At 37.2% G+C, this 25,358-nt stretch overlaps 5 protein-coding genes across 7 annotated transcripts; 2 read left to right on the forward strand and 3 right to left on the reverse strand.

The window, feature by feature from the left end:
- Window positions 1-889: 889 nt before the first annotated feature.
- LOC108218381 (probable alpha,alpha-trehalose-phosphate synthase [UDP-forming] 7) lies at window positions 890-5,933 on the reverse strand. 3 transcript variants are annotated; one of them, XM_017391292.2, is made up of 4 exons: window positions 5,647-5,933; window positions 3,311-5,412; window positions 2,051-2,324; window positions 890-1,461 (listed from the first exon to the last, which is right to left on the reverse strand). In XM_017391292.2, the coding sequence occupies exons 2-4, from the start codon at window positions 5,296-5,298 to the stop codon at window positions 1,150-1,152; spliced, it is 2,574 nt and encodes an 857-aa protein (XP_017246781.1). In that variant the 5' UTR covers window positions 5,299-5,412; window positions 5,647-5,933; the 3' UTR covers window positions 890-1,149. The 3 variants fall into 3 exon arrangements, with proteins under 3 accessions (XP_017246781.1, XP_063947431.1, XP_017246782.1); XM_064091361.1 differs by having other exon boundaries at window positions 890-1,457; window positions 2,047-2,324; window positions 5,647-5,887; XM_017391293.2 differs by having other exon boundaries at window positions 3,311-5,483; window positions 5,647-5,886.
- Window positions 5,934-7,489: 1,556 nt separating this feature from the next.
- Window positions 7,490-11,368, forward strand: LOC108218383 (ras-related protein Rab11D). Its single transcript, XM_017391295.2, has 2 exons — window positions 7,490-7,807; window positions 10,776-11,368. Exons 1-2 carry the CDS (start codon window positions 7,587-7,589, stop codon window positions 11,206-11,208), a joined length of 654 nt encoding a protein of 217 aa, XP_017246784.1. The 5' UTR covers window positions 7,490-7,586; the 3' UTR covers window positions 11,209-11,368.
- On the reverse strand, window positions 11,300-13,069 carry LOC108218382 (probable WRKY transcription factor 65). The gene is made up of 3 exons (XM_017391294.2): window positions 12,762-13,069; window positions 12,567-12,683; window positions 11,300-11,903 (listed from the first exon to the last, which is right to left on the reverse strand). The coding sequence occupies exons 1-3, from the start codon at window positions 12,893-12,895 to the stop codon at window positions 11,495-11,497; spliced, it is 660 nt and encodes a 219-aa protein (XP_017246783.1). The 5' UTR covers window positions 12,896-13,069; the 3' UTR covers window positions 11,300-11,494.
- A 3,624-nt stretch (window positions 13,070-16,693) lies between these two features.
- Window positions 16,694-17,434, forward strand: LOC108217474 (uncharacterized). Its single transcript, XM_017390303.2, has one exon. It carries the CDS (start codon window positions 16,694-16,696, stop codon window positions 17,432-17,434), a length of 741 nt encoding a protein of 246 aa, XP_017245792.2.
- A 1,517-nt stretch (window positions 17,435-18,951) lies between these two features.
- On the reverse strand, window positions 18,952-19,895 carry LOC135152314 (uncharacterized). Its single transcript, XM_064092216.1, has 2 exons — window positions 19,518-19,895; window positions 18,952-19,080 (listed from the first exon to the last, which is right to left on the reverse strand). The coding sequence occupies exons 1-2, from the start codon at window positions 19,893-19,895 to the stop codon at window positions 18,952-18,954; spliced, it is 507 nt and encodes a 168-aa protein (XP_063948286.1).
- Between the last annotated feature and the right edge of the window lie 5,463 nt (window positions 19,896-25,358).

Consider the following 25,358-nt stretch of genomic DNA (forward strand, 5'->3'; position numbering starts at 1 on the left):
GGTATTAAAAATATCTATCAATCTTTCTAATTGTGATCTCAGTTTTGTAAATATTTTATATTTTTTATCTTACACACCTATTGTTATTGTCAGTGGACTCAAAATATTTTATATTATTTTACCTCACACAAATAAATACATATTATTAATGGACTAAAAATCTAAAACTTGATAAAGATAAATTAATAATTTATGCATCATACAAACCTACAACTTATTTCTAACTTATAAATCGACACTTTATCATTGAAACTTAAAAAATAATATTGTAATATATATACTAGACATATTTACTATTTTTCTAATCTTTTGATCGGGTTGAATCATTAGAAAAGTCAAAACCCATGTTCAACGCATTATCTTAACCACAAGTCCACAATACATACCAACTTGGAAAAAAAATCGATTTGGATCGACCAAAAACATATCATATCAATTTGAATCGACAAAAAAAAAAGAAGTTGATTTGGATCGGAAAAAACATATTATATCAATTTGAATCTTTGTTTGGCCAATTGATGCAGGCCCCGTCAAATTAAAAAAAATATGAAAAATAATGAGAAGGAGAAGAAAAAGTGGGGAAATTAATGAGATCCATCAATATATAATTGATAGATTTGAAAAAGTAATTGAAAGTAGTGGGTGAGCCGTGAGCGGGTTTATATTATAAAAGTTTACTTTTTTGAAAATTTTTTGAAATGTATAGAATTATGTGGGACATCCAAAAGAGGAAAGTATATAAAATTAAATGTGACTAAAGATAACTCGCCCAGAATAGCACACGGGTAAAATATTGCAAATTTGTTCTCCTTCACAGACATTGTGTTGCTGAAAAGTGCTAAGACTAATTTGACATATTCTAATGGTCATAATTGGTCTCACAAGATCAAAACACAAGAATACTATACATTTGGTTTTATTGATTATCAACCCAGCTATGGCAATTGCAATAGCTAGATCCTACATATATCTGTTCTCTGTCAAAAACTAGGTTGTCCAGAGGTGAAAGACCAAGTATAAAGGGGATGAGGAAATGGAGGGGAAAAAAAGATAGAACATAATTCTAAAAACCAATTATCAAACAAGCCAGACCACCAGCTGATATGAACAGTGGCACCAATGTTAACCAGACAAAACAGAACTCTGGTTTCAAGAAGAGACGTCATTTTCTACATCAGATGAGGCTGGAGAATCGGTGGCTTCAGCAAGATTTTCCAGCATTAGTATAACTTCACTTGTGTCATCTAGATAGTATTTGGCTTTGCTTGGCTTTTGTCCAACTGTGCAGGCGAAAACTGATGTGTTTGAAGAAAGAATATTTCCTGATATTGCACTACCAATTATTTCAAACATGTCCTCATCAGAACGATCATCACCAATGCAAAGCACAAAGTCAGCCTGCTTCCCGTTTTCACACATCGATGTGAAGATTTTTTCCGCCACCAGACCTTTGGTGACTCCCTGTAAAAAAAAATGACGTGTAAATAATGTTACAACATGTAGAACAAGGATCCCATTTCAGGCATAAAAAAGAATCGACCAGGATAGTACTAATGCAAAGAAACGGCAGCAAAACCAGATATGCAATACAATGGAAACCACAATAATGACACCGGAAACTTCATAATCCAAAAATATTATATCCAACATTATTGTCTTCTCTTTACTTGTTCTCTTTATCTCGTCTTAACACTAAAACAAAAAGTTTACATAAATAAATAAAAAACTATGTAAATCAAGATGATAAGCAATGAATACAATAAACATTATCCCTTTAGAAGGCCTTATGACTAAAATAAACCATCCATCGTTCAGACCAGTATAATATATCATGCAAATAGCTCCACTTATATCATCCAGAAGGACTAGAACCGTTAGATTCTCAGGGCAAACATTATTCCAAATCAATTCTTAGATTAGAGAATACCGACTATATTAAAGTCGGGCATCTCAGAGAAAGATCCCGATATACAAACTTCAGATGAAGAGACATAAAGGCTAAAGGAGAACCAATAAAACAGCAATCATTAGGTTTTGGATAATAACTTGCCTGGGGTTTTACTTCTACAATGAACTGGCCACTCTTCACTTCAACAGGCTCATTAGCTAAAACGCTCTCTAGATGATCTAACAACTCCTTAGCCTGAGAAAATCCAAATCCTGGGTCTGCATCTCTGTACTGCCAGACTAGAGCACTTTCCTTGGTTTCAACAGAAGAACCGTCTGTTGCCTCAGTATACAAGTTCAACACAGGTTTAGCCATATCCATCCAACCAAATTCACTGCTATGACCACATACTTCCCATTCTTCATCTTGCGACCGTCTGAAATGTATAGCATAGGAGAATAGAAAGTTAGTAAAGGAGGATATAAAAGCAAATGGGGTGAGGCGTACATCAGTAGGCAAATTAAATTTTTCATAGAACATGTAGATATAAGACTATTTCGTATCCTCTAACACAATTTTCAAACCGATACACAACTGATAATATAATAGTGGGTTTATGCTTATCCGCATAGCGTTTTAGGTCATAACTGATAATACAAAGTGTACAGTCTAAGTTGAAGTACGCAGAAATTCAGTCCCAGGATATTTCCATTTGAAAGCGTTTCTCACATTCATGAGTTCAAATAAAGCCATACCGTAACTTCACACCTATTCTCTAAAGATTAAAAGGTTATCATTCTTAATGCTTCCCAGGCCCCTTCACATATGTAAACATACTCAATAGTATTAATACAAGTAACAAATAACCCAGTATAACAATTTAAGATATAAATGAATATTTCATTGCCCAGTTACAAACTATTTAACAGTGTTCTACCTCAGCCATAACATCATTTAACTAATGTACCTTGTACCATTTAAGTGTTTCTTCAAATTTGGCTAAACTATCCACAGATTATAGTAATTACATAATATTCTACTTTCGTGTACCACATTTTACCCTTGCTGAACACCAGAAGACAGGGAAACAAACAAAAATTGTTGAGAATAAAATAATATAAAACTCCTTAAATCACAATTGACGGATCATTCAGACCCGTGATAAACTAATATAACAATATTTGTCATTGACAACAGTGGTACATAAAAATATTCTTCCAATGAGATATATTAAAATCTACCCATAAAGTTGCAGACTTGGGTGCAAGCGCAACCAGTTATATTCCTTAAAAGAAATTCAGCCATATAATGTTAATGACTCTAACTTAAATAAATAAGAGTTATAACTTATTCATAAACATATATTTACATATAGAGTTATAATATTGTAACTTGGTAAGTAAAATTAAAAAAAAAACTCACCTCATGAAGTAGCCATGCTCTGCTGCAATTCCAAGATTTTTGCACGATGAAAATATCTTGCTTAAACTATCCCTCCCTCTTCCGCTGACAATGTATACTGTATTGTTTGGATCCCCACAAAGTCTATTCAGAATTGAAATGACCTCACCGCTTGGAGTCTTTATGATAGAATTCTGCGGCATCATGGTACCATCATAATCTAACAAGATGGCCCTTCTCTTGGCTTTAATATAGGCTGAGACAATATTATCTATAGAAAGCTTTCTGAAATTCGGATCTAGTGAGACAACCCTAAACCCAAAGCCCAGACCGATTCCCCAACATCTTTTCCTAAAATGATCCGTACAGGTCCTCTCCATATCTTGCATGAAGCTGCGTGACCAATAAGCTACATCATGGGTGCTTACAAACCGATAATGTTTTTCATGTCGCAGTTGTTTTTCATATTCAGCCATGGATATTGCCTCATTCATTGCCTCTGCAGTTGACTCAACATTCCAGGGGTTGATGCGGATTGCCCCACTCAGCGAGGGTGAACATCCGATAAATTCTGATATAACCAACATGCTCTTTTTTGGTCCACTAAGATCTGAACCTGATTCTGCACCAGATATACCCTGTCTACACACAATATATTCATATGGAGTAAGGTTCATCCCATCGCGGACTGCAGTGACGACAACACATTCTGCAATGCTGTAATAAGCAACCTTTTCACAGACTGACAAAGGTTCGTCAATAAAAACTATCGGTTCGTACCCTGACTTTCCAAATTTTTCATTGATTCTCCTGCAGCTCTCTTGTATTTCAGCCTGTGTTTCCTCCAAATCTATTCCTTTACCTCTTGCAGGATTTGCAATTTGGACCAGCACAGCTCTTCCTTGCCATGCAGGGTGCTGTTTGAGCATCTGTTCCATTGCTAAGAGCTTCAAGTTAATTCCTTTGAAAACATCCATGTCATCTACTCCGAGTAACACCGTCTTCCCCTCAAATCTCTGCCTGAGCTCCCCAACCCTCCACTCTTTATCAGCAAGTTTCATTACTGACTCAATCTGGCCCATATGAATCCCAACTGGCATTATCTTTATGCCAACCGTCCTTCCAAAATATTCTAATCCTATGTAGCCCCTCTTCGATTGATACTCCAAACCTAACATCCTACTGCAACATGAAAGGAAATGCCTAGCATAATCAAAAGTATGGAAACCAATAAGATCAGCGTTGAGTAGAGCCTTTAGAATTTCTTCTCTAACAGGAAGAGTCCTATAAATCTCAGAAGAAGGGAAAGGGCTGTGAAGAAAAAATCCCATCCTCAATCGGTTAAATCGACGCCTTAGGAAAGTTGGCAATACCATTAAATGATAATCATGAATCCAGACAAAATCATCTTCTGGATTTATCACCTCAATCACTTTCTGCGAAAACAACTTATTTGCTGCTACATAGGCTTCCCACATTGAACGATCAAACCGGTTTCCATGATCAGCGGTATATGGCAGCATATAATGAAAGACAGGCCATAACTGTTTTTTGCAAAAGCAGTCATAGAACTTCTCCAAAAGATTTGGGGGAAGAAAAGTAGCAACACATTTAAACCTCTCTAGCAGAACTTGGGCAACATCATCCTGCTCTATTGGGATAACATCCACATTTAATGACCCAACATAAAGGACTTCCATATCCTCAGGCAAACCATCCTTCAACCTGAATATTAAAGAGTCCTCATCCCAACTAAAGCTCCACCCTTTATTATCCGGCCTCCGCTTTGCTTTCAGTGGCAATTTATTTGCCACAATAATCATCCTATCTGTAGCAAGAGAAGACGGATTATCTGAACATACACTCTGTGCCTGATCATCATCGAGCTCAGCAATACTCCCAGGGACCGTCATTGTTCTTGGAAGCCGTCTCCTCTCCCGCTCCCTTCCCATTATCGGAAAATTCCCCGATGCTAAATCTAAAAGATTCGTATACGATCTGGACATCATCTTTACTCAAACACCTCTTACTTTCTTCTCTACAAACAACACACTATACCAATACTCCCACACAAACCCCAAGCCCACAATTCTTGATTTCTCAAAACGACCCAACTCAATTATCTGCACATGTCATAAAAGTACCCCCATTATCACACAACATAATTGACCAAACATCAACACATCCAAATTCACTACAAAAACACACAACCATATACAAATAAACAACAATTCCCAATACAAAACGAACCCCACTTAATCAAAAAACCATAAAGTAAAAAACACAATCAATCAGATCCCAAAATCAACAACAATTACACACACATAAATAAAAAAAAAGGGGATAAAAACACTGACCCTTTACTCAGAATGACCGAAAGAACCAATCTTTATATGCAAAGCTTCGATCTTTAAGTCAAATTTGCAATTAATTTTCTAGGGTTTGAAAAGGGTTTGACAGAACTAACAAAAGATATGTAGGGTTTGTTTAAAAATACTCCACAGAATGCGTGTATATATTACAAGGAAAGTCATACAATGAATATCCAGAGAATAGCATACTAGCAGAGTGCCTAGTAGCATTAATTAATCCACTTTCTTTTCATCACATCCAAACGCGGTCTTATTATATATCTAGAACAGCTCAACCTTATCTTTTTCTTTACCTGTCATTAATACGCTGTTTTTACCCACGTGCTCCACACGTAGTGCTGACCGCGTTGGTGCTGGCGCGTGATCAGCGCGTGGGTTCTCGTACCGATGATGATGCAGATAGTGGGTTGGTGACAGCTGGCATTGTCGGAACACGGTGTAAACCACATGCGCAAATTGACATTTTCTTTATTCCCATGAGAAAATTAAAGTTATTTTTTTTGTTTTAGGCCGTCATTCTTTTTTTTAAAAAGGTCCATTTTCTGAATTATTTGGAAATGGGTAAGGTATGATGTACAGGATATATCTTTATCGTTTGCATTATTACAAGAATGGAATCTACTTTTATGTGTTCTTAATTTTCCTTTTTTCTTTATAAAGTATAATCTATGTGTAACTATTTACACCATATATGCTGATATTCTGATTTTGTATCCAACTTGGACTCCACAGACACGTAAAATTTTGATATAAATATATACAACATCGGATCATGTGCTATATTAATTTAAACTAAATGTAGTTATATTATGAATAAATTTGTTATTATTACATTAGATTAAATGTATTCTTGAAATGAAAAATGATCTTATGGATGCTGTAAGTTAAAAAAATTTCAATATAGTATAGAGTGAGAAATGCAAATAATTTATTTTTGAAAAAATTTAGATAATACTATAAAAACCATGTGATGTCTCTAATTTGATTAAGCCCTAAAACTTAGGGCCTTATCGTAAATATCCAAATTCAAAACATCTTTTGTAAAAGATTTATATTTTTTTAAATATTTTGTAAAAATACTAAACTTGTGAAAATATTTACAAAAACAATGAATGTATCACTTAACTGAAGTTGCAGATAGTATTTTGTAATTTTTTTAAAAAAATTTGATATTTTTGTAAATACTTTTAAAAGACATTTAAATAAAAAAAAACACTCGGAGAAGTGGGAGTTTTACAACTTTATGATTATTTGATTCTAGAAACGAATTTATTCTCTTGTAGAGAAGGTTACCATCAATGACCAGTCTTGATCCATATACACCTTGGTCAAAGTCAAAATCCCTTTGGGCATAACGTACAAATGGACTTTGAAAACAACCGGCCCAAAAATAGCAGTCCTGTGCAATCTTATCTTGGCCTTTACATAAGTTTTTTTTTAATCGGGCCGCATTCCACAGAAGAAAATTTTTATTTTTAATATATATTTTCTAAAATATTCCTATAATTTAAAATGTAACATTTTATGTATATTTAATTATCAAGATATTTACAAATTTGATTTATTTTCTCAGATTAGATTACCGCTTAAATTCAAAAAATTTATTTCAGATATTAAATTATATTACAAACATTTCAATAAAATAAAATATATCGAAAGATTATTTGTTGATCAGAGACCTCAAATAATATTTTATTGATAAATTTTATCAACATTCACAATATATATATAACTTGGGATTTATTTATCATATAATAATGACATTAAATGCTTTCAAAAAAAAATGACATTAAAAAAAAACATTTTTATCACCACGGCTGCTGCACAGTAAAAGAGCATTATTGTAAAGGGCAAAGACAAGTGATTGAGTTTCCAATATTATTGCCAAGGATCTAGCCTAGCTAGCAACAACCTCGACAACAGAGATGAGTGCTTACAGAACTGAAGATGAATATGATTACTTGTTCAAGCTTGTTATCATAGGAGATTCTGGTGTGGGCAAATCCAATCTTCTTTCCAGGTTCACAAGAAATGAGTTCAATCTTGAGTCCAAGTCTACTATTGGTGTTGAGTTTGCTACCAAGACTCTTGATTTTGATTCCAAGGTTATTAAAGCTCAAATCTGGGACACTGCTGGCCAAGAAAGGTACACGCGCTTTTTATTTTTTTGCTTCTTGGTATTTTATAAAATTTCGTTTCTTGAGATCTTTTTCGCGTTTTAGTTGTTGGTTTTGGATGGGTTGAAGTTTTACATAGTTGTGAGTTGTTGATGTGGGGTTGTGTTATGAATTTTGGTGTGTTGTTGGGACAAGTGTTTTGTTTGTGTTATGAATTTTGATATGTTTTGATTGGTTCTTGGTGAGTCCTAAACAATAGTAAACCAAAGTGTATTCACTAATCGTGATATGTTGTGCTTATGGTGGAACATGCTAGTCCTAAATTATATGTTGTGCTTATGGTGGAACATGCTAGTCCTAAATTCCCTTCCCTGATCACAATGGCTACATATGTAGCATCCATACCCAGATTGGATGGAGCCAAGGATTAGTCAGTAGAAAAGCATTAATTGCTTTCGAAATGTTTACAAGTACGTTGATTCCTAGGAAGCAGTTACTCGCTTACCCAACATATCCTAATGGACCCTATCGCATACGGGGATAATTGCATAATTTCAATTCTTATTCTATTGTTGTCTAAAAGTAGTGTTAAATAACCACTACAAAATTACACATGTGACTTGCAAAGATATACATAAAGGTATAACAACAAATATTAGATGAAATAGGTACAATATTTTCCAGTATCATTCAGAATCATTGACAAATCTCGCCACAATCATCAAAAGTTACCAATTTAAGCTTCATACTATATTTTCGCGCAACATCCATTCCAAGACAATTTTTGATTGAATGTAACACATTTATAAACCCAACTCTAAGAGTATTTTTAAGATGACGAAAACCTGAAAGTTATGACTTCCTAGTGTTTGAGCTAGTAATGTAAGTGAACTTGAACATTTACTCGTTGCAATTAGCCATGCAGTGTTAGGAAGGGTATTTGTGTGGACATCTATCACTTCACATTGAAAATCATAATTAAAACAAAGAAACACTCTAGGGTAACCCCCAACCCCCTACCAAGGGGACCGCATTACATGGACTATATCCTTGACTTGCAATTTATGGAGATCGGCAACTTCTTTTTTATATGCATATGATTTCAACAAGTAAAACTGAAGTAAGAAATACTGATTCTATACTATCTTCAACAAGTAAAATTGGAGTATGAAATATTGATTCTATACTATTTTATACTGATCGGAATGGATGTTTTGCTAAAAAAGATTCTGAAGGTAAAACTGAGTAGGTATACCAAATAAGTCGGTGGTTGGTGGCAACAGTTGCAAAATTTCTGAAGAATTCTGAACAGTACAAATGAAGTATGAGGAACATCATACCTATTCTGTTATTATTGTTGATCATACCTGTATGAATATCTCTGTAATTCATATATGTAGAATTTGAAGACTGGAAAGCATAAGAATCCACACACCTGTACACATCTCTTAATCAATCAGTGGTTTTGTTCCATGCTGTTTGATATGAATACAATACATGTAGCCTCTTTGACTAGGGATAGGGATTTCAGACTTGGGTTATTGGTCATTAATCGGCCATAATACAACATATGATAAATAGTAAATACTCTTTTAAAAGCTTCGTAAATAACCCTTTACGAGCTGTGTGGGGTCTTTTCTAAATTGTCCTTGGACAAGTGTTATAAAGATACTACACATAAACTTGGATTTTGTGATTTTGTAAATTGTCCTTGGAAAAGTGATATTAAGATACTATACATAAACTTCAATTTTTTTATCATTATTATGACTTGTTAATTATTACCTTTTGTGGTTATTGATACGGGACCCTAATCTATACTGATAATTATATGTTCAGAAGTTATTTTATTATGTCTGAAGTACCCAACTTTCCTCTTCGAAGTGTTTGTCTTGCTACTCCCATGGAAAACAAGGTAGAAACTACTTCCATGTATATCGCATAATGTCCATATATTCCCTTGAAGCATTGTATATTAAGTATGTTCGGATCATATAATTATAGCTTCAACCACAATGAAATCAGGACTGCTGATACTGCAATTTGAGATTGCCCAACTCTGCATCAAATTTTAAAGAATTATGTGGAATGTAGATACCCAAGTGCCAACGACAATTTTTTCTTTTTAAGTGAACTATATATTATTGGTCTTAATTATGCTATACATGGGTACATCTATTACTCTAGAAGTTATAGTTGTATTAAGTAGTGGTACCAAAACTAGGTCTCGGTGATCAACTGTTTGGATTATTGCTTGTTTAGATGTCTGCATAAGTATGTTTTTTTTCTTGTTTGAATTGAACCACATTCTTGTTAGAGTTTTTAAAATCCTGGCAGTATAATAGTCTATGATATTCTGTTCTGCTGCTACATAATTTCGTTTTTATTATCTCGTAGAATGATGACTAAATTCTTCTAATAGATTGCCAGTTTATATATATGTTCTCATGTTCTTATATATTTCTGTATATCTATACATGTACCTTACCTTCACTTACAATTTTACATGTTCTAATGATATGCAGTATTAAGTTTAAAATGTTACAAAAGCTGTAGTGAAATAAAATTGGGTTACCATGGAGCCAACCACACTGGCTGTAATATGCATTGGGTAATTTCATTACCATACCCATATGTTGCCAACTCAATGCCTAATGCTGCAGAAGGGTCACTATTGTACAATTGTTTCTTGAACTAAGTGTAGAACTAGTTTGCTAAGTTTCAGTTTGTTATGGCAGTAGCGACTATCATTATTGTTTGACATTATATCCAATATGGAGGGAGAAAGGATATGGGAATGGTAGATACAAATAGAGAATTGCATTGAATCACATTTCTAAATGATGAATATGAAGTTTCATGGGTTATAGAAACAATCTATCATCACAATAATTACTTTAATAAGCAGGACTCCTCCTTTAAGGAGTATGCAGGGTTTATTTCTCTTATACCATGTAAGACAAATTATATATAATTTTCATGTTTATGTTTCTCTAGATACCGTGCCATTACTAGTGCTTACTACCGAGGAGCTGTTGGTGCTTTACTTGTCTATGATGTCACTCGCCGTAATTCGTTTGAGAATGTTGAGCGGTGGTTGAAAGAGTTGAGGGATCACACGGACCAGAACATTGTAGTCATGCTTGTTGGTAACAAATCAGATCTTCGTCACCTTGTTGCTGTTTCAACTGAGGATGCAAAAGATCTAGCTGAGAGAGAGTCCTTGTACTTCATGGAGACTTCTGCCCTGGAGGCAACTAATGTCGAAAAAGCATTCAAGGAAGTCCTGACTCAGATATATCGTGTGGTAAGCAAAAAGGCGGTTGAAACTGGAGATGATGGAGCTGCTGCTACCCTCCCATCAGGACAGACGATCAATGTCAAAGACGATTCATCTGTTCTCAAGAGATTTGGCTGCTGCTCAAGCTAAGGTTTTTGGGCTGGAAACATATTGTATTGTGGAAAGACATATGTTATGACAACACTGTTCAGGAGCCAGACACATGATATGTTTGTATGAATACATCAAATACAAGTATATACTTCTTTAGATGATTTGCTGTTATTGCATCAAGAATATTGAGATCGCATCTCCAAATATTATTGCGTAAAATTCAAATTTCATTCAACTAAAATCCTGTATGGTGTATCTAATGAATATATACTGTATGCACATCTGAACAAGAACATTGGTGAAATTGATAGCGAATCTTCTGCTAGGAAATTAACGAGCATCCTGGTAGCTCACCAAGGTCCGCAAACAAGGAATCCTCCTCATCTCTTGTGTACATCGGCTTGGCTTCTGGTTCCAAGCATCTGAAGCTTGTTGTTACAGGGATCTCTAGTATGACTGATGTTATATGGGAGAAGTAACCAAACTCTGCAAAGAAGTCTGAGAAGTCCATGTTTTCAGGTTCAGTGTCCGTCTGGTCTGCCAAAACTGCCATTTCTCGCGGTGGAGATTCAGCTGGAACGGTTGCCGTGTTTTGAGAGTTCTTGGTGGCACGCCTGAGGTGATTGTGCTCGGAAACGTAGGTGATGACGACTACGGTGGGGTCTTTACGGCTCCTCTCCACTTGTTTCCTTGCTGGGCAACCCTTTGAACTGCTACACCTGTAGTATCCCCTGTAACATATGCATTTATAGTTAGAGCAACTCTTATCCACAATAACAGTAAGAAATTGCTTTGCGCAATCCACAAAACAGAAAATTCAAAATAGTTAGACAAAAATACAAAAATCAACAACCAAAAGCAAACTCACATGCAAATGTGATGCATGTAGAGAAGAAGACAAGGCGGGGAGCCAGAGTTTAGGCCGGCTTTCAAGTACCAGAAAAAGTGCTAATAATAGAACATTTTGTACTTTGAGATTTGCTGCATTATAGATTTGTATCATAAAAGGATATTTATATAGCATATCATGTTCTTTTTCATATTTTGAGCATGAGCAAATTTTCATAAACACAATTATCGAAGTGTTAATTCAACAATTCAATAATTCTTGCCTAGTTATAACACTTATATTTCAACTCTTTAGAACTATAAAAGCTATCTACCAAAGTAGGTACAAATTGAATGTACACATTATATAACAACATTAATGTTAACCTGGGTCACCTTTTATCCATAAAATCAACTCATTTTTTCATTTAATCATTTAAGTCCAAGCTAATTTTAAATAATTCGTAAAATAAATTATTTTTAAATTTCAACTCCGAGTCATTTCAATTTCTGGTTTCCGTCGAGACAGTTGTGCAATAAGTGGTATAGTAGTGATAATAGAGTACCTGGGATAAGGCGAACCTTTGATTGGTTTCTGACCATACTTTCTCCAGGCCCAAGAATCAGGCGGCGGATACACATCCGCATCGAATGCCACTGTAACTACTCTTTTGCCACCGTTTCTACATTACACGCTTCATCAAATCAGAGAAACGACTATGTAATACTCTAACAGGATCATCGTAAACTCATTCGCGTACCTTTTTGTGGGCGGCAGGACGGTGGAAGTATCGTCGCCGGAGAGCGGGGATCCTGCGGCAGTTTCCGAGGTAGTGTCGGGATCATCTTGATCGTGGTGGAGGGATGAATTCGCGTACCTAGTATGCTTCCTCATGTTGTTGTAGTTGTAGAGATTTATCCGGAGATGTGTAGTAATCTGGGAATGAGTTGGAGAAACTAAAAGAAATGACGGGATGCACACAGAGACACGGTTACATAGGATGTAAGAAGGGGGGCCCTGTGAAGTTTAGCTGCCGGATAGGGGTTGTTGGGGGCTACTCATTATTCAGAATTTACACTATCTAGGCCATCACATGTCAATATGATAATTCGTTCATTACTCGGCACGTATATTAATATTTTTTTGATAAATTATTTTGATATTTTTTAATACAAATTTACTAACCAAACTTTTATAAAAAATAAAAATTCAAAAAAAAAATTATAAAACTATATTTTATATGTGCCTTAAAATATGTGTATAAAAAAAGTTTAATAAAATGAGAGGGACGGATCGAGTAATACTCCGTTACGGTATTATGGACTGTGATACATGAAAAATCATGATTTATGAATATTATTTTTTGAAATTAGTACAGTATAGAAATTTATTTGAAGTATTGGTGAATCTTATATATTTGATTAAATAATTTAATTATCAAATATTTCGCATTATGATGACTGAGCCATAATACATGCTTTTATTGTTTGTGGGAAATCCACCTATCCAAGTAGCCGCCTGAAATGATAAATAATCAAATAACTACTGTACTAGTTGTATTATAATCTGTCATACATCAATGGGCGGCCACGTTGCCCGGGCCTTCGGCATATTCGTTTCATTTTAATATTCATTAAGTTTCGACATGTTTTTATTTTTACCCAAATAAACTGTTTGTCGTGTCATTAACTGGGATTAGGGTAATGTTTTCTGCATCCCCGCGTTTACAAAAATGACTGCTTTAAAGTAAACAGCGGTAATTTGTGATTAAGTTCTTGTTAGAACAAGATTGGTATTGTAAGCTGCTCAATAATGACGTGTTAACGCATCTGATTGGGAGGAGTATTTAAGAGAGTCAGCATCATTGCGTCAAATTTAGATATGAACGGATCACTACACGTAATCCAAGAGTTGACTAATCAATTTAAGAATGATATGAATCAATTTGGCCTGGTTGATAACATAATTGCAGATCAAGTTATAATCAAATCGTATCAACGCTAAATATTTTCTCCATCCCACCTCGTCGGTAAAAAAATTGTGAGATTTGTCTTATTCTTAGTTTTACCTTTATTGACTTACATACTTCCTCCGTCCCATTTTATGTGACCTCATTTTCTTTTGAAACGTTCCAAAAAAAAAAATAACCTATAATACTTACTATTTTTGAACACTACTTTTCACTATTACACCCACTACCTCTATATTTTATACTCTTTTTTTATTAAATAAACACTATTACACCCACTACTTTCCTTCACTATCTCAAATCTATTATTAAATATTGATAGGTCCCACTACTTTACCCACTTTTCAACTACATTTACTAACTTTTTCTTAATCTCCGTGAAAGTCAAACCAGCTCACATAAAATGGGACGGAGAGAGTAGTTTTTATGAATTACAAGACAATGACGTTAGAATTTGAGAAAAGCTTAATTGTATCAGTTCAGTTTCAAATTTTATAGCCATTTTTAACTTTTTTTTCTTAATCATCAAATTGATCAAATCTTAAATAAAAATCTGTGAAAATATAATTACCTTTCGAAAATAACATGTAAAATATTCACAGTGGTATATGTTGTCTTCGTCGGCAAAAGAAGGATTATCTGAATTCAAAATTACGTGTCAAATATTCAGCATAGTTCTCTCGTTTTTCACGCTCAATCTTCTTTGCTAACAGCCACACCACACACGCTAAGCTCACTGCTTTAAAATACTAGCCGTGTTTTTTGAATTTTGGGCTATGGAAAATTTTAAATTATAATATTTTTTATATGACAATGTTAAGAGCATTTTTTTAGGAAGAGAAGTAAAGCTAGACAAAGTTGTATAAATTAAAATGGATTTCATATTGTGGTGTTTATAATAAGGCAGTAGAGACAAAGATGTATAAATATAATTTTAGTGTATTAAGTTTCTTAAGAAAATGTAAAATGCTAGATGAATAAAAGTATAATAACTCCAGATTCATCGTAATATATTTTTCGAAATATAAGATTTGCTACTAAATGAGAACGGATATACTTTTTCCTCCTTTCAAAACCATGAAAAGATAAAACTTTTAGATTAAATTAAAAAAAAAACATAGATAACAAACAAAAACTTACACATGAATCATTGTACTAATTTTAAAAAACAGTGACAAAATTGTCTTCATATAAGGTCAAGGTTGTTAAATGTGAACCATTGATTTACTGTAGTCAGCTACATTTCAATACCCGCAAAAAGTATTTCATTTGTTTTATTTTTGCTACATGGATTATCTCTCGATTTTAACTTTTGTCAACTTAAATAAAAAATCAAAACTTCTATAACGTGTAAACAATTTGTTTAACCATCTTGCATTGTGCGAAACATAATAATATTATAAATCGTAACAAGTGGTCGTGAGCAAAAATAAAAGTCGTTTACTTAGAGTTGCGTGGCCACCATCAATAATGATCAAACCCGCTAACTTAAAATTGACATCAGCAATTATATTCCCCAAATACCCTTATCAGTTTTATTATTAAAATGATGATGATAAAGCAGACGTCACACGTAATTTGAAAGATAAACAATTTGAGTATTATTTGACAAAGTTCCGACTACTTGTTCAAAAGAATATCTCAAGGGTAGTGGTGTAAAAGTACAAGTGATAAACTATACTCCTGGTGGCCTAGTGGGACCACTTACTTGACAAGTAGGCTGAGTTAGATGGGATTTATATATTGATTCTTGAATAGTATGCATCGACGTAGACCTCTGACTCCACCCAAGTTAAGTTCATACTCTCATCGAGCATCCGAAAAGCGAACATTCGAGATGCCTAAAATGCAATAACCTTTTTACAATTGTACCCTTTTGTGACTCATATATTACTACTACTACCACATTCACACGGAAGGTTTGACTAGTTGACTCTTTATGCATGAAACAAAATAAAATTATGTGCTTCATCATAAGATAATCTTCACCTTTTCCCGCTCACTGAAAAAAATAAAATCTTTACCATCTTCCAAAAATAAGTGTAGAAAATATATATATTTACGAACTATTTTCTAGGAATAAATAATCACTAGCATTTCTTGCTCAATATTAATTTCTTGTTTACTATTAAATCAGATAGGTCAAATTTGCATGTATGACATAAAAAAATTTATCTAACTTTCTGTAATAATCCATAAATAATATTAGTAGACCATTTATTGAATAATACGTAGAAATTAGCATTGCATATGAAGAGATTGTTTGACTTGATGAAAATAAGTGATTGTAACTTATAAGTGATAAATAAAAATTAATCTATAATTAATATGTTTAGATAATTTTTTTTATTAAATGAAATTTTAAAAATAAAAATGAGTCATTAAAAAAATTTAATTTTAGTTTAAGTAATTCTCACTTAGTATTAAGAATGGCGAGTTAACTTTTATTAAAAAAATGGAGAGTTAACTTACAAATCCTTTGGGATCAGGACCACCTAATTTACTCGGACAAGAAGAGTAAGAAAAACGTGTTGATTACTTGATAGTTACTGCTTTCCCTAACACAATCACTCCCATCTTAAATGATAAGCCAGTCCACGTAATAAATCCATGATTTAAGGGGTAAAACCGTAATGCTGGACTATATAAACAAGACCGAACACAAACACTCATCTTGCCCACCACTCACAACATTCCAAATCTCATCTCAATATCATTAAAAAATGGCCGCTGAGGAATCACTCATCCATCTTCTCCACCTCTTCGATTCTCTCTGGTTCGAGAACCATATTCTCCACAACAATTCAAATTCACAACTCGATTCTAAATTAGAAGACGAGAATGAGTTGCCAAAGTTAGCTAGAATCTCGATTGATCAAGATTTCGAGGCCAAGAAAATTCTGATAAATACATCACAAGAAAGCCTGAGCAGCGGAGACTCGGAGAATCTCCTCTCTCCCAACTCGGTTCTCATGAGGTCTCCCGCAAAGCTCGAGAACATTCTTTCGAAAAAAGAATCACCGGAGCAGAAAAAACAAAACAAGAAAGTGAAGAAAAAAATAAATGAAAAAAATAAGAAAAAAGGAAAGCTGATGAGCAGCAAGAGCTTATCGGAGCTGGAGTTCGAGGAGGTCAAAGGGTTTATGGATTTAGGGTTTGTGTTTTCCGAAGGAGACAAGAACTCAAGCCTCGTCAAGATTATTCCCGGCTTACAAAGATTCGGCGAAGTCGATAAAGAAAAAGAAGAAAAAGAAAATGGTTCGAAAAAAATTAACGGAGGTGATAAATCTTTGATAAGGCGGCCGTATTTGTCACAAGCGTGGGAGATTATGGAGTACAGAAGGAGAAAAGAGCCTGCGGAGAAGCTCAAGTGGAAGATCAATGCAGCAGTGCTTGATAATGAAATGGACATGAAGAATCACTTGAAGTTTTGGGCTCAGTCAGTGGCTTCTGCTGTCAAGTAGATTCGATTTTTTCGCCGTTTGATTTGTTTTTCGAAGAAATTCAGACATCCGGTGTTAGTATTTGACTTCGAAATTTTTGTTACCATGGGTATCATCAATGTAGGTTACCAGTTCTGATGTATATATGGTAAAGACAATGAATAAATCTTTCATTAATTTGTAAATTTGATGCTTGAAATCATAAATTAGTGATCTGATTTTCCGTTATAATTTCATTATACCTTGTTGCTTCTGTTAAAAGAAGGGAAGTGTTAAATTTACTCTTCAATTAGAAAAGTGCTAGTATCCGAAACAGTGTTTTCAATTTTTTTCATAAATCTAGTAGACAATGTGTAAAATTGGTTTCTATGAAAAATTATCATGTCCGGTTCCTTCTAATAATAACAATAACAATAATAATTAGGGGAATGAGAATGAGAATCCTATATTCACATTAATGGTAAGTAAAATTAGTGTTTGTCATCATTCTTTTGAATTTGGAAATAAATATGACAAATTGTTTGGAAAGCTTGAGATTGATATGTACAGGCTGTATCTATGATGTAAAGCACATATCTACGCAACCAAAATTAGTTGACGAGTAGTTGATGATGAAGAATGAAGAGGAAGCTATGCGTGGCAGGCGCGGTTCCAGCGCGAATGAGTAGTTGCCAGGTCAAATCACTGTAATAAAATCTTGGCCTGGTGAGCTGTCACTACTTAATATTTGTCAATTGCCATGTGACATGCATGATTGTCGAAGCTGTTCATTTTGTCAAATTATTGTGCCAATTATTGACAATATTACAAATACTATATTATTAAAGAAATGACACTGGCGTTTATCAATGTAGGAAAAGCCTTGTTTGAGTAAGCTACATTATTGCCAAAATTTTCCAAGTCTCTGGTATTGGGATATTTTGTCCTACTCATACCTAAATAGCCATAGATGGCAGGAGAAGGATCGTAACTAAATAGCAGAACGGACATATCATTGACAGTGTAGAAGTTGCTACACAAGTGCAGCATAGAAATCATGGCCTTGCTAAATACCGTTATATGTAATCTACACGTTATCATGGACCGTTGACCACATGTTATAACTACGTATCGTAAAAAATAAGAACCAAAACTAATAAGTGGAAACCTGGATAAGTGATTAATCAAAATAATTAATGGGCATAGATTTAATATTATTAATAATATAAATAAATATTTATTTATCTTTAAAATTTTCTCTTCTTTTTTTTCCAATACCAATATTCTTACAATTTTTAATCGACGGAACCGATTAAATTTTGACTGATTTTTATATCAACCGACTTTGATCCGATTTTTACATATCGCATCGGAATACCGATAAATTGGTTAAAATCAATGGCCAAATTTTTAAAAAACGCTGGTTATGACATGAAGGGCAGGCTACAATAGAGAGGGTCAGATGCAATCAATATAGTGTGTTGTATTATAGCGTATGAACATATAAATCGATATGAACAATACGAACAGAAACAGAGTAGAAACAAGTTGATGCGACTCTAAAGGCAGGCACCAAACATGCAAGTACAACGCTCCAAGTCCCAATCCTGAACTATTGTACTTGCTCTTGTTGCCGTGGCTGTGCCCTGAACCTCCCCATTTCCTCCCACTCCACCACCAATCGAGTACTATAAGAGCAAGAACCAAACATGCGAATACATTTGTTTTGTTAGCATTTCTATATGTCTCCTCCACTCCACCTACTTTCAGGGCAATCTTTCCGCATATCTCACACAATCTGCATTTCAAAATTGACCACAACAACAGAAAGCCGGATCAGATTCCATCAGCTTTAGGTTAAATCTAAACCATATCGCCCTAGGAATTGGTGGAGCTGGAAATTAAGATAGTACATACTTATACTAGTTTTTATTATTAATTGTTATTTTATATGACTTGAAAGAACTGGTGTGCAGGCCCAGGGACGGCGCGGGGGGGCACTTGCCCCCTGCAGGATCTATAGAGGTTATTAACTTGTACAAGAAAAATTTAACGGTTGATGTTTTGGCCCCATGGTTGGAGCATGGGATTGTGGCTGGCTGAACCAGAGTTCAATTCCTATTACAAGGTCGAATTGAGCACAAGAGAGATGCGAAGCGCCGAGTTCATTTTTACACCCACAACCAAGCTGTATCAATGTTTCCGAATTACTGTTCTCCCAATTAGCCAAATGGCAAATTCTGCACATCTTTAATTCATCTCCTCTCGAACTCTCACTGCGACTACTTTTACTGCTACCGTTGGTAATCTTCTCACCTTCCACTCTGTCGTGGCCTTTTAAGTTTTGTGAACTCCGACAAGCGTCATTCTTGGAGTAGTCTCTGCTGGTTGTTGAATTAACCACCTCCATTACAGCATCAGCTTTAAGATTAGTAATCACCAAGGAATGGGGCAAGGATGATCTCGAATTTTCATTGCCTTGTTTTACTAATTTCATATCCATGTTAAGCAACAGTATTATAACTTGCTTGCACCATGTATACGGCGAATTTTTATTTCTGCGATCGCGTGAGAGAAGTTTGCAACGATTATAAAAGAAATTCCATGAATACTTGAGAACACACGTTTGGTTCATTGAAAAGGTGGCATGATACTAAAGATTAGCAAATGAACAAGCAATGAATAAATTAAATCAGAGACTTGGGAAACTGATAGGCATACAAGTATATACTGATACAAATATTAATCAATAGAAACCAATATGTTGAAGCTCAAGGCCTGAGAATGTGAGAATATGTCATGACACCAGGACCGGTCAAGGAATTGATTAAATATGCGAGGAGACAGAACAAGGACAGGAAGGACATTTCATCTAAGAAAGTCAACAACTCAGGTCAAGGGGTAAAACAGTAAAGTGTAGCTGCAATCACACAAAAGGGGTGCGAGGGTTGTTGGGAAGGGGATCTGAATATTGTGTCATCTTGTTATTTTACTTGTTTTCTCTGGAGAGATCTGGGCCTCTCGAAAGCTCAGCGTATCATTTCTTTTGTAATCAGACGCTTGAAGTTGGTCTTACGTTAATTGCATAGTCAGTTCATTACAAAGTGGTATCAGAGCCCTCGATCTGATGGGGCCTCCGACGGTAGCGCAACGAATTGATCAACTCGAGGAGAAGGCGACTGAGATGGAGGAAACAATGGCTGAGATGGTAACGAAGGCGGTGGAGCGTGCGATGGACGCGATGCGTCACTCGCTCACGGAACTCATCCTCGAGAATCAGGCAAAAGCAGATCTGCGGATGGGGACCGAGTTTGAAGCGATCTCGGGGCGCCTTGAAGGGCGGATCAGTCGGAGTAGAGAGTATCAGGAGCAGCTCATTAACACTATGAGAAATGACCAGCTGAAGTTTCAAACGGAGATCAAGTCGTCTCTCTCTGGGCTCCTCATTCACCCACTAACCGGTGGGGATAAGGCGGAGGGTAGTGTCAACCGCCCACCAGTTGTGACACAAGGGTTTCCAGTCTCACCAGGTACGCACCCTCACCTCTCAGCTGATACACATCACTTGGAGCGCGGAAAGGATGATGGGGTACAGGGGTTTGGGATGGGTTTGGGTGTGAACGGTGCTGGTGGTTGGGGACGAGGGCAGGGCGGTGGTTATGGGGCTGGAGGGTCTGGAGGTGGGCCTGGCCACTGGCGTTATCGTAAACTTGATATGCCTATATTTGATGGGGAGGATCCGGATGGGTGGATCTTGCGTGTGGAGCGCTATTTCAACTTTTATCGTATGACGGAGGATGAAATGTTGGAGGCAGTTGCTGTGGCCTTGGATGGTGAGGCGTTGCGTTGGTATCAATGGGAAAATAAAAGACATCCGATTCGCCGTTGGAGTGATCTAAAGGGGTTTATATTGCGGCAGTTTCGTTCTATTAGTGGTGGCTCCCTCTATGAGCAATGGCTCTCTACAACTCAGACTACCACGGTGCAAGAATATCGACGCAAGTTTATTGAGACAGTGTCTCCCTTGGATCGAGTTTCGGAAGATATTCTGCTCGGGCAATTCATAAACGGGCTTAAGGAGGAGATTCGAGCAGAAGTGAGGTTGCTAAGCCCAGTAACTCTGGAACAAGCTATGGAAATCGCGATAAGGGTGGAGGAGAAGCACAGGGTAACAAATGGAAAGAAACTGGGTTGGAGTTCTTTCAAATCAGGGTCGTTGTCCTCGTACACTAAGGGTTCCACAGCAGTAGCTCCGTACACCTTGGGGCCCTCTCCCATGTCTCCTTCCAATCGTAGTGTAGCTTCCACTGGCTCGGAATCTCACGGCTCTGTCCAGTCCCCAAACTCGGTGTCTCACCTGGCCAGGACAGTGGGGGAAGTGCGGAGATTAACAGACAAGGAGTTACAGGACAAAAGAGCTAAGGGACTATGCTATAGATGTGATGAAAAATGGGCCACAGGCCACAGATGCAAGAAAAAGGAACTAAGTGTCCTTCTTACAGAAGATGATGATGAAGAGACTGATGGGGCTGACAGTGAGCAATTGCTACCACCGACTGAGGAAATCAGTGGGGAAGTTTCTCTCAACTCGGTTATTGGTCTATCGAACCCAAAAACCATGAAATTGCGTGGGCTGATTGGGCACAGTGAGGTAGTGGTCATGATAGATCCAGGAGCCACTCACAATTTCTTGTCACTAAGTTTAATTCAAGCTGAGGGGCTGGCTGTCACACCTTCGGGCAGTTTTGGCGTGTCGCTTGGTAATGGGGAGGCAGTTCGTGGTGAAGGCGTGTGCAAATCTGTTTGCCTACAGTTGGATGGAGGCATGGAAATCATTGAGGACTTCTTACCATTGGGGTTGGGGAGTTCAGATGTAATATTAGGGGTGCAATGGTTAGAGAAATTGGGAGTGGTAATGACCAATTGGAAGACTCATGTAATGAAATTCGAAGTGGAAGGTGAACTTATTACTCTAAAGGGGGATCCTACCTTGGTTAAATCTAGAGTGTCACTGAAGTCCATGCTCAGAATGCTTAAAAAGAAAGAGATGGGGTACTGGGTCGAGTGCAGTAGCTTGGAATCCAGCCGGGCACAAGACACGCAGCTACTGGCCAACACCACCATTCCAGCCTTCCTCGCCACAACAATTTCGCAGCACACACAGGTTTTTGCTGAACCCACAGGCCTACCCCCAGTTCGAAATCACGAACATGCGATCTGCCTGAAACAAGGAAGTAACCCAGTAGGGGTCCGTCCCTATCGTTACCCTCAGTCTCAGAAAGATGAGATTGAACGCTTGATCACGGAGATGTTAGCAGCTGGGATTATCAAGCCCTCAACAAGTCCGTTTTCGAGCCCAGTCCTCCTTGTCAAGAAGAAAGACGGATCTTGGCGTTTTTGCGTGGACTACAGGGCTCTTAACAAGGAGACAGTGGCTGATAAATTTCCTATTCCGGTGATAGATGAATTGTTAGACGAACTTCATGGTGCTCGAATTTTTTCAAAGTTAGACCTTAAGTCAGGCTACCATCAAATCTTGGTCAAACCCGAGGACACCCACAAGACTGCTTTTCGCACACACGACGGGCACTATGAATTCTTGGTGATGCCGTTTGGGTTGATGAATGCCCCGGCGACGTTCCAGTCACTAATGAATGATGTATTCAGGCCGTGCTTAAGGAGGTTTGTTTTGGTGTTTTTTGACGACATTTTGGTGTATAGTAAGACGGAGTTGGAGCACACTGAACACATGCAGGTGGTACTCGGTTTACTGGCTGAACACTCCTTATTTGCGAATTTGAAGAAGTGTGAATTCGGCAAATCGAAGGTGGGTTACTTGGGTCATGTCATATCAGCCCAAGGAGTTGGTGTCGATCAAGACAAAGTGCAAGCAGTAGTGGAATGGCCTGTACCCCAGAATTTACGTGACTTGCGAGGCTTCTTGGGATTAACTGGTTATTACCGAAAGTTTGTGGCGAAGTATGCTCAGATAGCGCAGCCACTTACAGACCAGTTGCGCAAAGACAATTTCGGTTGGTCTGAGGCGGCGGATACAGCTTTCTTGACTCTCAAAGCTGCTATGGTTTCAGCGCCAGTAATGGTTTTACCTGATTTTAAACAAACATTTGTGCTAGAATCTGATGCGAGTGGATATGGCATTGGGGCAGTATTGATGCAACAGGGGCGCCCAATCGCATATTTTAGTAAGCTGTTGGGAAGTCGAGCACAGCAGAAATCAATTTACGAAAAAGAACTAATTGCAATCTGTTTAGCAGTTCAGAAATGGCGTCATTACCTTATGGGGCGGCATTTTGTTATTCGGACAGACCAGCAAAGCCTCCGGTTCATTACTCAACAACGAGAAGTTAATGCTGATTACCAGAAATGGGTGACAAAACTTTTGGGGTTTGATTTCGAAGTGCAGTATAAGCCAGGTGCGTCCAATCGAGTCGCGGATGCTCTCTCCCGTAAGCAAGTGGGTGAAGTTACATTACAGAATCTGGTCTGCAATACTCTGCTAACTACACATGGGGTACAGTGGACGAAGCTGGATCAAGAAGTCCAGGAGGACCCAGAGTTACGACTCATTATTGAGGAACTGCACAAGGGGACGAATGAACAAGCGGGGTTTCACTTAGTTGACAACCGTCTCATGTACAAGCAGAGATTCGTGTTACCACGACAGTCGGCTTATACAACCACTCTTCTCAAAGAATACCATGATTCTGTCATTGGGGGCCATGCGGGTGAATTGAAGACGTATTTGCGAATGGCCCAAGAATGGTTCTGGAAAGGCATGCGCCGGGATGTCTCCACATATGTTAAACAGTGTAGTATCTGTCAACAGCAGAAAAATTTGCAGAAATCGCCAGCAGGGTTACTGCAGCCATTATCCATTCCCATGTTGGTCTGGGAAGACATCAGCCTTGATTTTGTGGAAGGGCTTCCACTCTCAAAAGGGGTTAACACCATTCTGGTTGTAGTTGATCGATTATCTAAGTATGCCCATTTCATTGGGCTTCGGCACCCGTTTGATGCATACACAGTTGCTTCGGTTTTTGTGAAAGAGATAGTTCGTCTTCACGGATTCCCCGGGTCAATTGTTTATGACCGTGACAGAATTTTCCTCAGCACCTTTTGGAAGGAATTATTTAAACTTCAAGGTACAGATTTGAAACGCAGCACCTCCTACCACCCGCAGACGGATGGACAAACTGAAATAGTTAACAAGGGCCTGGAAACGTATTTGCGCTGTTTTGTTGGGGACAAGCCAAGGACTTGGGCACAGTGGCTGTCATGGGCGGAATATTCTTATAACACTTCTCCGCATTGTTCCACCAAACTGAGCCCTTTCAAGGTATTATATGGACGAGACCCCCCTCATCTGATGCGTGTGGGAAGAGGACAAACTTTTGTGGATAGCTTAGACGAATTGTTACAGGAGAGAGACGCCATGTTGGCTGAACTCCATTACAATCTGATGAAAGCTCAACAGGTGATGAAACGAGCTGCTGATGCTAAGAGAAGAGATGAGGAATTTGCTGTGGGGGATTCCGTTTACTTGAAATTGCAACCCTACAGGCAACGATCACTTGCTAGACGGCCTTTTGAAAAACTGTCCCCTCGATTTTATGGTCCCTTTACAGTCCTGCAGCGCATTGGTAAGGTTGCGTATAAGTTGGATCTACCTCAGGACAGTCGCATACATTCAGTGTTTCACGTATCTCAACTTAAGAAATCTGTGGGCTTGGCTCAAGTATCCCCAACCTTACCCCCACAGCTGAATGCTGAAATGGAGTTAGTGGTGGAGCCAGAGGAGGTGTTAGAGGTCCGTCAAGTGCAAGTGGGACAGAATTCACAGTTGGAGGCACTGATCAAATGGAAGGCCTTACCGGCTTATGAAGCAACTTGGGAGGAAGTAGCTTTAGTTGCACATCAGTTTCCTCACTTCCACCTTGAGGACAAG

This window comes from Daucus carota, chromosome 4, assembly GCF_001625215.2.
Source record: "Daucus carota subsp. sativus chromosome 4, DH1 v3.0, whole genome shotgun sequence".
In the NCBI taxonomy this organism is placed as follows: domain Eukaryota; kingdom Viridiplantae; phylum Streptophyta; class Magnoliopsida; order Apiales; family Apiaceae; genus Daucus; species Daucus carota.